Raw genomic sequence first — 11895 nt, 5'->3', positions numbered from 1 at the left:
CTTATTAGACAGCTTTCTGGGTCTTCCAATCCTGGGTTTGTCAAATACAGATGATGTTTCTCTGTACTTGATTATGCTTCGGATACCACACCTTGAAAATCAAGTGATGCAAGCTATTTCACTCAATGTTTTTCCTTTTTTATGCAAGTCAAGGTTGTTATAATAGTAGAAAACACTAGTGGAGGCGTTGAGTAAATTGTTGATGCTCATAATGCATCGGAGTAGAAAAATGCAACATGTCTAAGACTTTTGCACAGCAGTGTACAATCTGCATGTTTGAGCCCTTTTCAGGCTTAGTTGGCTCAGTTCCTTAAATGAATTGTTATGACAAATGCCAATTCAGTAAGAGGATACCTCACAGGTCATTCAACAGTCATCTTTTCTTGTTTTTTACTCGTGTGGTTTGATTTGAGAATGATGCTGGAATTATTATTGTCTGCGTTGTATAACGCAGACCTTGTTGTTTGTTTTTTTTTTTTTATAAAACGCTGCTTAAAGTTTTTGAAACTCTTATCTTCATGCTGTATTGTGCACTGATCAAATGATGCCAACCAACAGCTGAATAGAGGCAGATGGGACTGAATGTACTAAACACAGAGTATTCTCTCCCACCACATCAGACACTGATCAGCTGCTTGTCAGCATTTACTGAACGTTCTTCATTCTGTCTCCAGTGTTGCAATGAGCAGGCTTTCATGTATCCATTCAAAGGTACTGGTGATCCCACCGCTTCTGTCTGGATGTAGACATTTCTTTCAGAAGAGTTTCAATGTTACATTTCACCTCTTTAAAAGGAACAGTTAAGCCATACCTAAGAAAAAGGAACATGATCCTTTTTTTCATCTCCATTTCTAGGGGTAAGATTATTTGGTGATTAACTACAATTACAATTGGTTGCTACTTCAAATTACAGATATTTCTCGTAGACTGATTAGCACCAATCTTGGTTGCCCAAGATGGGGAAATTGGAAAATACAATGACTTCGGAGAGACCTTAATGAGAGCCAGTGTCACCATAGCCAGGTCCACGCACAGAAGTGTGCAAATTAAAATTTGAGACAGTCTCTGTGTATTGTGTCTGCAGCTGGGTACCGGTGTTCTGTTAAACATCTGTCTATGTATCTCCTGCTAACAGTTTCTCCTTAGTTTTCTAGTACACAGGTGGAGGATTTGATATGGCATTCTGTTCTTACTATGCTCCCACAGTCAGACTTGGGGCAAGTTATTTTATGCACCCAGCTGAACTGCATGCAAAACCTTAGTTGGTTTGAACAGCTGTCAGTTCCATTCTTCTCTACAGCATGATCTATATGGGAAGATTTCCAAACACTATGTACTATGATGATCGTAGATTTAGAAATGGTGAACACACCAGACATAACTCAAATCCACATTTCAAGCACTTGCCAGTTGGATTTGTATATAACACTGGGCATGAGAGTAGTGTCTGTTCTGTCAACTTCTCGACCTCTCTCCTCTGCATGTACGACTGATTAGATTGACAGCCCTGCATGTTGGAAGTGTCCACAAAGAAGTGATTGCAAGATAATAACAGTGAGCTTCCCAGGCTTCTGTGATTGTTAATTTCCCATTAGGAATGACTTGAAATTGAATACTAAGGATGCCCATACATACAAAGTCACAACTGACATATCATAATACTGCTATCATTTAAATTAGTAAAATAGGATCCTCCTGGCATTTACATATTTGATACAGTTCAAAATACACTAAAGAGACTCGTGTACTGCACAAAGAGGCCTATTTAGTCATCTAAACAGTGGCAGTGTTTAGATCTGCCACAGCTGAGGTCAGTGGCATAAACACCATTATATTTTACTTGTCAGCTGCACTATACTGAATAAATGATGCTCTTAAGCGAGACCAGTTTTCCTATGTATTTAAAAAAAAGAAATTGCCTCTTAATCGGCACTCCTATGGCATTGATGATAAAATATTCAAAGTTCCAGCGTATGTCTTTCTTGGGGGACCAATAGAGTCTCTCTATAAACCAGACATACAATCAAAATCACTTACAAAGCACTTTCCTTTAAAAAAGTGTAGACTGGGTCTTCCTTAGCCCCGTTCACTTCAATCTTTCCAATTACCTGAAACTTCGGATAAATCCTTCTCCTGGTCTCACATACTTAGGGATGTTTAATGTCTCATAGTTTTCCTCTGTTAAGTTTGAAATAATACACTTTAGTAAAAGGAATAATGCGTCTTGTTATAGAAATGCTACCAACAGTTCCTAACCTGTCATGTTATTTCATGACTAGCAACTATAGCTTACATATTTGTTTATTTGTCATCTGTTTTTTATGTTATTTTGGCTGTGTCAAAATAAGCCATGCTACAGTATAACTACCTGTTTTCTTATAGTTCAAATGACCTGCAGAATAACTCTTCATAATGCCTTTTCATAAAAGATGATCTAAAAGTCAATTAATTTCACCACAGTAGTTAAATTGGTAAATAGGGTCCGTTTTACATTTGTATTTTTATTTTTCTAATGGCCTGTTAGATTGAAATGACTCCAGATGGTATTGAAAAACACAACCCTTACGAGGTTCCTGAAGGCCAAACTGGTTACAGGGGAAGGCGAGAACAGTGAACGAATTCCGAGCTAACTTTTCCATTAGTGTGTGCAGTTCATAGTACTGCAGTTGAGGGGGAAATAATGGACACATGTTAAAATAAAGTAATTGAGAATTGTACTGTATATCACTTCAAACACAGACATTAATTTTAAGGTATAAACAGGCAACGGTTTTGACAATTGTCTAAAAGAAATTAGCCTGAAATGTTGGCCTATATATACAATTATAGTAATTCTAAAGCTCACTGGTTTGTTTAAAAATAAATAAAGATCAAGCATATTGTATACAAATATTAATCCATAACTTAAAAAACGCTCAAACATATGGTTAAGGTTATAAGATACTGAAACTTTTTTTTTTTGGATATCATTAGTAACAATTTTTTTTTTTTCACAGGAATGTATTTCTGAGCTTTGTATTAAAATAATTAAAAAAGGGTCAAGAAAAAAAAAAGTAAACTAACAGTGCTTTATTTGTTAAACATGAACGACCGAACAGCAACAAGGCTTCAGTCTTCATATGCAGGAATGCAACTGTCTGGTTGTAGTAGGTCAACTCAATGGGTGCACATTCCCAGGGAGACAGCTGATACATTGTGGTCTAGAATAGAATAATGTACTAGGTGCCGTCTGTTACAATCCAGCTATAGCTGCATTATCACTTAAATGTAACTGCAGATAAGGTCACTTCAATAACTTTATAACTGCACTTTAAATGCCGCAAGTGAAGTTTAACTATATGCTCCTTCTTGCACAGTTCAGCAGCAGTAATGCAAATGTTACTACGCACAAAAATAAAACATTCCGTTCAGTACTGTTGTCCAGATGGTTGACACTAAAGTATCCAATCAATACAGTACGCCCGCCACAGAAACCCTGAAAACAACACTCACGTGCTTGGTTTTAACCAGCTGATCCCCAACTTTGTATCATCCCCAGTTAATAGGACTACGGTACTTTTAGTTTGTTGCAATTCGGCGAATGGGAACTATCACCCAGAAAGCAGCAGTTTCTCCAAGTACTGGGAACCCAAATAGAGATGCACGCAAATCTGGAAAGCAGTACTTATATTTTTCATTGTGTTACAGTACAAAATCCAGTCCATCGGTGATCTGTTAGCTGAGATGGAAGGAAGTGCGATCTGCAGGTAACTAAGGCGCAAGATCGCAGGCATGCGATAAAAAGGTTACTGGATCAATGCGCTTACAGATGCGTAGCTCAAACACAAAAGTACATAATCTGCTTTTTTCAAACATCAGATGATGTTAATACGTATTGATTTAATAAGTATTTTACGTTGTATTAAGAAATGCTTATGAGATATTGTGAAATAATTGTCTTGTGAGTCCTGTGATTGTACAAGCAGCATTTGGGGGAAAAATGTGTTTTATGGTCATGTTACAAAATACAAACCTGCAGTCTCCTGGTAAAGCAATAATACATTCTGCTTTTGAAGGACATGTCATTATGCGTTATATAAATTAGGTCGTAGTTGAAAAAAAAGCATAATACAGAAAATACCATCTTAACCTGGCTGATCTTTGAGTAACTATGGCTTCTTATCAAGGCCAATGTCTGAGCTCAGCATCTACATAGGAAACCATCTTTTTTGCTGTTGCTAGTAGAATTGAAATCTATCATTGCTTGATAATACCCCATTATCGCCACTTTAGATCTCATCTGTTGCTGCTGGTATCACCTCTTGGACTTGCCATGGGAGGATGTTCTGGTGCCACATGTGTTCTGCTTCTTACCAATGTGCCACCTAGTGAGCTTGCAGAGAGTTAGCAAGCAGTTTCAAGCCCTCATCCCGGTCTACTTGGCCAACTGCTGCTCTTTTGACCTCTCTCAGGTAACAGACTTTTTACTGGAATATATAATTTTGTTTAAATAATTAGGTTGTGCTGTTATTTTATATATGTGCCCTCTGATTTACTTGATTTATGAATGCACAACTATTGCCACTTCCCTTTTTAATTCAACCCTTACTGAAAATACATGTCCTTGACCAGCATGCAAAACTCCTTAAGCAAGGACTACTATGTCCCTTCAGCACAACAGAAGCACATAATCATGTTCTTAATTACAAAGCTGTTTCTCGGTGCCCTCTCCCCGCACTGAAACACATGTTTAACTCAATACGAATTGTAGACTGATGTTTGCAGGCTGGTCCTTGCATACCCAAGCAAATGGGGCTGGAGTCCATCAACCTGATTGCCTGTCGGCAGCTCAAAGATGAGGCCGTCTGCTACCTGGCCAAGAAGTGCCTCAAGCTGAAGTCGTTGTCAGTGGCAGTCAACACAAATATCAGCGATGTCTCTGTAGAGGTGGGGGCCAAGAACTGTCCTCAAATGGAGCACCTGGATCTCACTGGATGCCTTAGGGAAATAATGAGTCCATCAGGTATTAGTATATATTATTTGTGTTGAGAGAAGTGCATTTTGTATATAACCATAAAGCCTCCATCTTATAAAAAATGCAACTACAGGTTAATTTTGATGCAGTGGTTGTATTGTTACAATTTATTTTTGCTGACTACTGCTACTGTATTGTGATGATGTGTCTGTCTCCTGCTTGTAGTGTGGGTTAACAAAGATTCTAAATATGTTTTACTAGACAGTGCAGAGGAAAAAAAAAACAATTGTCTTTTATAAATAATACATACTGCAATACAAGAAAACCTGATAGAAAAAGCAACGTGGTTTTATTAGTTTTATACCACTCAAGCCATTTTTATATCCTTTCACTTGACACAGCACATCTCAGAAAGCCGTTTGGTCATTACTCATTATTTGTAAGATAGTATTTAAATAAAATAATAATAATAATAATAAAAAAAACATGGAACAATGTAGTTTTAGACAGGCTTTTTAGTACGTTGTATGGTTTACAGTGTTTAAATACAGCACAGTGCTTTATGGTTTACAGTACCTATAATCAGTTATTTTATAACTGATACAGTAAATGACTGTAAATGCTAACATGTCAAGACTATCAAAACTCTCACATTCACAGCTTAAAATATGCTGTGAATGTAATGCAAATTAATTAGTTACACTAAACAGACTGCAAAAAAAGCCTGAACTATTTACTTCAACAGCAATAATAGAGCTTAAAATCACAATATGAAGAAAGCCTCCCACATTTTATTTACTGATATCACAGTTTCCCAACCGTATTCCACAAACCTCAGTACAGACATAGCATTTCTGTATTGTGCTGCATGTGGTTATACATAGGGAGTGAGCATACGTGGAATCATTATTACATGGAGCTATAGTCTTTTTTATATAATTTTTTAGTCTGTATCTGTTCTGCTCCCAGGACTGTAGTGGAGTACTGTACTAAGCTTCAATCTCTAAAGGTGAACAACAGCCACAATATCACAGAGACCACTTTAGGTTTGCTCCGGAAAAGAGGTGTGGAGATAGATGTGGAGCCTCCTCTACAGCGAGCACTGATTTTGCTGCAGGATGTAGTTGGATTTGCTCCCTTCATAAACCTCCAGATCCTCCAGAACTCTCTAGGTAATTTCTGCTTTGTATCTTTAACACATTTTACAGATGCCCTGTAACCATTGTGGGGCTAATTACGTTAGTTTGTTTAATAATGAATTTAAACACTTAATTAACTTGTATAATTAATACAGTTCAAATTAACGTGTGTTAATCAACTTGAATGAATACTGTATGACCATTACCATATTAGATCACCGACTAAACACAAACAATCTATTAGTAGGAGGCTGTGTGGTCCAGTGGTTAAAGAAATGGGCTTGTAACCAGGAGGTCCCCGGTTCAAATCCCACCTCAGCCACTGACTCATTGTGTGACCCTGAGCAAGTCACTTAACCTCCTTGTGCTCCGTCTTTCGGGTGAGACGTAATTGTAAGTGACTCTGTAGCTGATGCATAGTTCACACACCCTAGTCTCTGTAAGTCGTCTTGGGTAAAGGCGTCTGCTAAATAAACAAATAATAAAATAGTAATCTGTTAAATAATCTGAATATTCATTCACGTTAATTATTATTTTATTTAATGACATGTATAAGATCGAGGAATTACAATTAACACACAAAACACCCTCAACCACAACAAAGTAGGATAAAATATTGTAGCGGTTTATACAGAAAGGAAAAACTTAGAAAATCATCACGCGGTAACAGTTCACATACATATCAATGCAGCATAAGTCAGCACCTACTCTTTGAATGTATATGCTTCTCTAGATGTTGTTTTTTAATAATGCAATTAAACTACAGTACAAGGAGAATCCTATTGCTTTCCTAACATTCAGCATAGGTTCAACATCTCATTCTAACACAGTACACCAACTCTTCTGTCTCAACTTCAGTACAGGCTGCGCGGATCTGCCAGCAGGTGATGACGTCACTCTGTAGACAGTTCCCTCAGCTCAATTTACACAGACAGTGGCCCTGTGCTTACTGCTCACAGGTAAAATAACTTGTGAAACACAAGCACTTATTGAAATGCAAAAACAATTTCACAATTACATTTCTTCTAATAACATATCACAGCTACGGCTGGACTACAATTGTTTACTAACAATTACACAAGTATACTTTTGCAACACTTCATATGACAATGAGTTAATCAGCTTAGTTACTTTTTAACAAGGTTCAAACTCTGAGGTTTTTCATGAGCGCGTTAAAAGCGCAATTTAAGATAACTATTTTATCAATTTCTGTGTGTTGTAATTATCACTAATTACTCTGGTTCCACAAGGGAAAGGGAAGGGAATTATACTCAACGGTTCCTTGAAGAAGACCCCAAAAGTCTGCTGAACAAATCTTCCGTTGTAGTTATATTCTCGCTTCGTTTCCGCAATTCTTCAAACCCAAGTTGGGCTCCTTTATCTTCAAAACCCAAGTGGGGGTTTCACACATGTCCTGTGTGTTTACTTCTTTGAATACTTCGCCCAAAGGCAGACACATTCTCGTTATGCTGTGTGGTTTCTTCTTTGAATGCTTCGCCTCGCAGGCAGACACAGTCTCGTTATGCTGTGGTTACGAATGGGAACAGAAGCTTGTATCCGAGCCGGGAATGGTTCGTTTCGACGCGTAGATAAACTGACTCGCAGATGTCTTTTCCTATTAGCAGGAGTCCTGAACACGGAGCTTTCTTTGACGTTCGTTTATTGCAGGGTACAGAATCTTCTTGCAGTCAAGAGGTATAAGCTTAATGCTATCTTCTCTTATGTGCCATGTGAGACTCAGAAACCAGGTCAGACCAACTCTGAAACCAATTCAGAACCAATTCAAAGTTCTTGCTGCAAGTTGCCAGTTCTTATAGGATTTTCGCACAAAGACCTATACATTTCCCCTACAACTGTCTTCCGTTGTTTTTGGACTATGATTGACTCACCCTGCATTATTTAATTTATGACTTCCTTCGGTCGTCTCCAACTTTTGCTTCCTCAATAAATCCTTATCTCGGGCCCCAAACTAATTATTATCTTGTAGAGACTCTTGGTGTTAGGTTCAGCTAAAGTCCCCCGATTCTCGGCTCATTAACCCCCCTCTTCCTTTGTGTAGGATGTTTCAGGAATTTCTCTAGCCAAAAGTCCACACGCTGTGCTGCATCCTGCTTGTTCAACAATGAATCCAAAAGATTAGTTCAGATATGTCCTTATATCAAACACAGTTATTAGATCCAGGCAATTGTGCCTACACCATCTGAGTCAGAACAACAGTTTAAAGAGATATTTGTTTATGTTCCCTGCAAGAAAATGAGAGTTGCATGAGCAGCGCCACAGAACAGCTGGATGAAAGTTTGGAATTGCTAATCAATAAAGAAAGAACTGTATCCTTCAATAGAAATCTGATACACTTCTAATAAAATTGTGTGCAGCCAAACTGAATTTGCATAATTACATTTTTAGCACATACCCCAGCCTTGACTGGAAGAAGGTCATTATGGAAGTTCAAAATGAAGCTTTGTGTGGTTTGAAGCTTGTTATGGTGTTCAATAATTTGACATTGTAGTTTCGGAAGAAGTTAGGATTTAAGATGTTTTTCCTTTCTGATTACCTGTTGTTATATATACATTTGTATACATTGATACAGTTGGGTTTTTACGGGAGCAATCTAGGTAAAGTACCTTGCTCAAGGGTACAGCAGCAGTGTCCCCCACCTGGGATTGAACAACGACCCTGGTCAAGAGTCCAGAGCCCTAACCACTACTCCACACTGCTGTCAAATTAACAATAAAGTCATTGGGAGGCAAACTATCTGCAGGTCGTTCTTGTAAATAATACTTTGAAGCTGTCAAACCTTCATTGTGATCAATGTTAGTATAAAGAGATTCAACATCCAAAGTAACCAAAAAATAAGGTCATCTTGTATGAAGGTAAGGAGGGCACAAATGGCTTAATAAAAAAATCAACAAACTGCGAAGCTGGTTCAGCAATGGATCCATTGCCCGATATAATAGGTCTTCCAGGTAGATTTTGGAGATCTTTATGTACTTTAGGGAGCACATAAAAAGATGGAAGTCTGGGACGTTCACACCATAATAAACCATATTCTTTCTCACTGATCCATCTTGCATTTTTAGCATTTATCAACATTTCTTTAATTCCATTTTTCATATTATCCAAAGGCTTCTCTGAGAGTGTTTGATAGTATTCTGAATTGTCATACATTTCTTTATCCCATTGTGACAGAGATCAAATTATTCTTGGTGCTAGATCTCCCTCCCTACCTGTGAGGGCACTGTGTAAAGGGAACAGAGTATCCTATACTAAATGGCATGATAGTTTATTCCTTGGGTTAGGTGGAAGTCGGCTATCTAGAAAAGGGGCGGAGCAACGGTACCCAAACTCAATGCCCCGGATGGGAAACGGCGTGGCATCCGCGGATTGGAGGAGTGGATGCGCTCGTTAACCTAGGGGTCATGGAGGGTATATAGGGGTCGTAGTGTAAGCAATCTGGTCCTTGGTAAATGGTTAGATACAAACCCACAAGGAGTCGTGTTATTTGCTGAGAACCGTGAGTTTTTGTCTTGTGTGTTAGTGTTTGTTGTAACTGTCTGTTTGTCTTAAACTAGACTACCAATAACATGATCCAGAGCTGTAGCGCAAGCCAGCATCAACCCGGACATCACTTTCACCCCTGCATTCACAGAGAACTGTATTACAGCACTAGCACCTATTCACTGTCACTAAAAACTGTGTTTGTGTTTTGTGTTTAGTGTTGGTGTACGTAAAACTGGACTTTTGATTACGAGTCAAACCCGGGGATTACAATTACCGAGTGATACACTCCGCTCACTCACTTCTCAAGAAGACTTGCTTTCAGCTTCTCATCAGGAGCTGTCTTCAAACTGTTTTTCTAAAATACAAAGTAGTTCTTTAGCGTCATCAGAGTTTTATCAAAGCTACTTGATCTTTGATTACTTACATTAAAATAAAAAAATGAATCAGCATATTAAAAATTGATAATTGTTGGTATTTTTACTACTTAGAACTACCAATTGCCTTTTAACAATAATATTTATTTGCAAAAATGTATTTTATGCATTGTTAGATGTACTAATCCCCCCATTGTAGTTAATGGAACACCGTGAACTAAACACAATCTGACCTTTTATTATTTTTCAAGTTTTGTTTGCTGTTTTTCGGAGTGCCTCTGATTTTTATATTCCTTTCTTTTGCAGGTTATCAAGTGAAGTACAGCAATTGAAGATTCATTCGTTTCAAAAGACGAAAGTTATATATTTGTGCTGGCACATGAGTAGAAAATATTGTGACTTGTTAAAAATGCACTCTCATTAGTAAATATAGTACAAATGTACAGACGATTTAATCCAGCATAGACTGTACAAGTTTAATTGTATCTTACATTACCAGCATTATTTATCGTTAAATTATCTGTTTAGATAGCTCATGACACATGTGTAATCTGTGTTAACAGTTCAACATTCATAACCCACTGCAGTGGCTTATTTCCTTTGAACATCGATACACTGCCTGGATGATAATGACAAAATGGACATTGACTTTGTGCATGACACCCAATGTGGCTATTAATGAGCATTATACTCTTGCATGGCGCTGTGCAGAACTGCAGGGATGTGGTCTTCAGAGTTAATCATTTTAACCTTACAATGTAAACAGTTCATTATTTTAAATAAAACAGCATAGGTAAAACACTTTTTTTTTTTAAAACCTCAGATTAACTACAAATTACAGGAGAAGGATGGACTGGGTGAAGTAAATCAAATATGTGGCTACTTGGTTATTTGGCGTTAATTTATTTTTTCTTCATTTTTAAAAATTGATATTTTTTAGGTTTGACTTTGTGAGTTGTGGTTTAACCAATAAAAACAAAACATTACATTGAAGGTATCTAAAACAGCACTGAACAATGCATCATTAAAGTATCTTAAGGCTTAATCGTTCAGTATTATTCTGTAGTTCTACTGTACATGCATACAGATTACTCTGGGAACTCTACGGTAATTTAAACAAAGGTGACATATTTGTACACCATCAGATTATTTTAATACCTTGGCAAGTCTCAGTGTAACCAATGTACCTTAGGTGGGAGGCTTTGGTTCAACTCCACATCTCCCTCAATTATAAGCTGGACAGCTTCTTGAATGTCCCATTTGGATATGGAGAGAGCACTTCTGGCATCTGTTATACTGCATATGGGGAACATTTCCAGCAGAAGCTGCACCTGGTTGTCCTCCTCATTGGAAACTTCCTTGAAAACAAAAGATACAAAATGCAATGCTTGTAGTTGATTTTGTTTTAATCCTCTCATTTACCAGACTACCATTTATTAAGCTTCTAGTATCATCAATTTGCATATATAGTTAAACTAATACTCTCTATTACCTTTGCTGTAGCTCCCTCTGGCTGTGCTGAAGTGTAGTGCTTTTCATTTCGAAATCACATTTGTTAGTTGATGAAACTTCAGCACGTGTCTTTGGAGTGACATGTTCTGTCCCAAATAATACAAAAATAAAATAAAATAAAATAAATGTAGTTTTAAAGAATGGATAGCTGATATTTTCCACAAATCTTGCATAAAATTATCCCCAAAAACAAATAAATCCCAATGTGTTAGGCTCTTGTTCACATTGAAACATTTACTTCAGTTTTTGTAGCTACATGCATGTCTTAGTATATTGACAGTTTTTTGGTATATCATTACTAATGAATTGAGAGGAGTGTACATTTCTCAAGTATGTAGCCAGAGAAGATGCATTTCATAAAGATCCTCATACTCTTGTGTTTTATAGACTAAATATAAACCGCATTCTTAGAATG

General features: G+C 37.4%; 1 protein-coding gene and 1 pseudogene across 2 annotated transcripts; one reads left to right on the top strand and one right to left on the bottom strand.

Moving 5' to 3' along the window:
* Nucleotides 1-705: 705 nt before the first annotated feature.
* LOC131737572 (glutathione peroxidase 3-like) lies at nt 706-2690 on the bottom strand (annotated as a pseudogene).
* A 940-nt stretch (nt 2691-3630) lies between these two features.
* LOC117414658 (F-box/LRR-repeat protein 15-like) lies at nt 3631-10972 on the top strand. Of its 2 annotated transcripts, none has more exons than XR_009329052.1 (4): nt 3631-3746; nt 4273-4451; nt 4751-5002; nt 10275-10972. XR_009329052.1 is itself a non-coding variant. In XM_059026408.1 (4 exons), the coding sequence occupies exons 2-4, from the start codon at nt 4356-4358 to the stop codon at nt 10298-10300; spliced, it is 360 nt and encodes a 119-aa protein (XP_058882391.1). In that variant the 5' UTR covers nt 3631-3746; nt 4273-4355; the 3' UTR covers nt 10301-10972. The 2 variants fall into 2 exon arrangements, 1 of the variants encoding a protein (XP_058882391.1); XM_059026408.1 differs by having other exon boundaries at nt 4765-5002.
* Nucleotides 10973-11895: the final 923 nt, after the last annotated feature.

Source organism: Acipenser ruthenus, chromosome 7 (genome assembly GCF_902713425.1).
Source record: "Acipenser ruthenus chromosome 7, fAciRut3.2 maternal haplotype, whole genome shotgun sequence".
NCBI classification, from domain to species: domain Eukaryota; kingdom Metazoa; phylum Chordata; class Actinopteri; order Acipenseriformes; family Acipenseridae; genus Acipenser; species Acipenser ruthenus.
Note: the sequence above shows the minus strand (reverse complement) of the source record. Positions and strands in the feature narration are given on the sequence as shown.

What these genes read in the sequence shown, in the direction of transcription:
- LOC117414658 (XM_059026408.1), top strand. Translation starts at nt 4,356, where the DNA reads ATGTGCCACCTAGTGAGCTTGCAGAGAGTTAGCAAGCAGTTTCAAGCC. An exon ending in GCTCTTTTGACCTCTCTCAG is followed by an intron (nt 4,452 to 4,764) that starts GTAACAGACTTT and finishes TGATGTTTGCAG; the next exon opens with GCTGGTCCTTGCATACCCAA. An exon ending in GGAAATAATGAGTCCATCAG is followed by an intron (nt 5,003 to 10,274) that starts GTATTAGTATAT and finishes TTTCTTTTGCAG; the next exon opens with GTTATCAAGTGAAGTACAGC.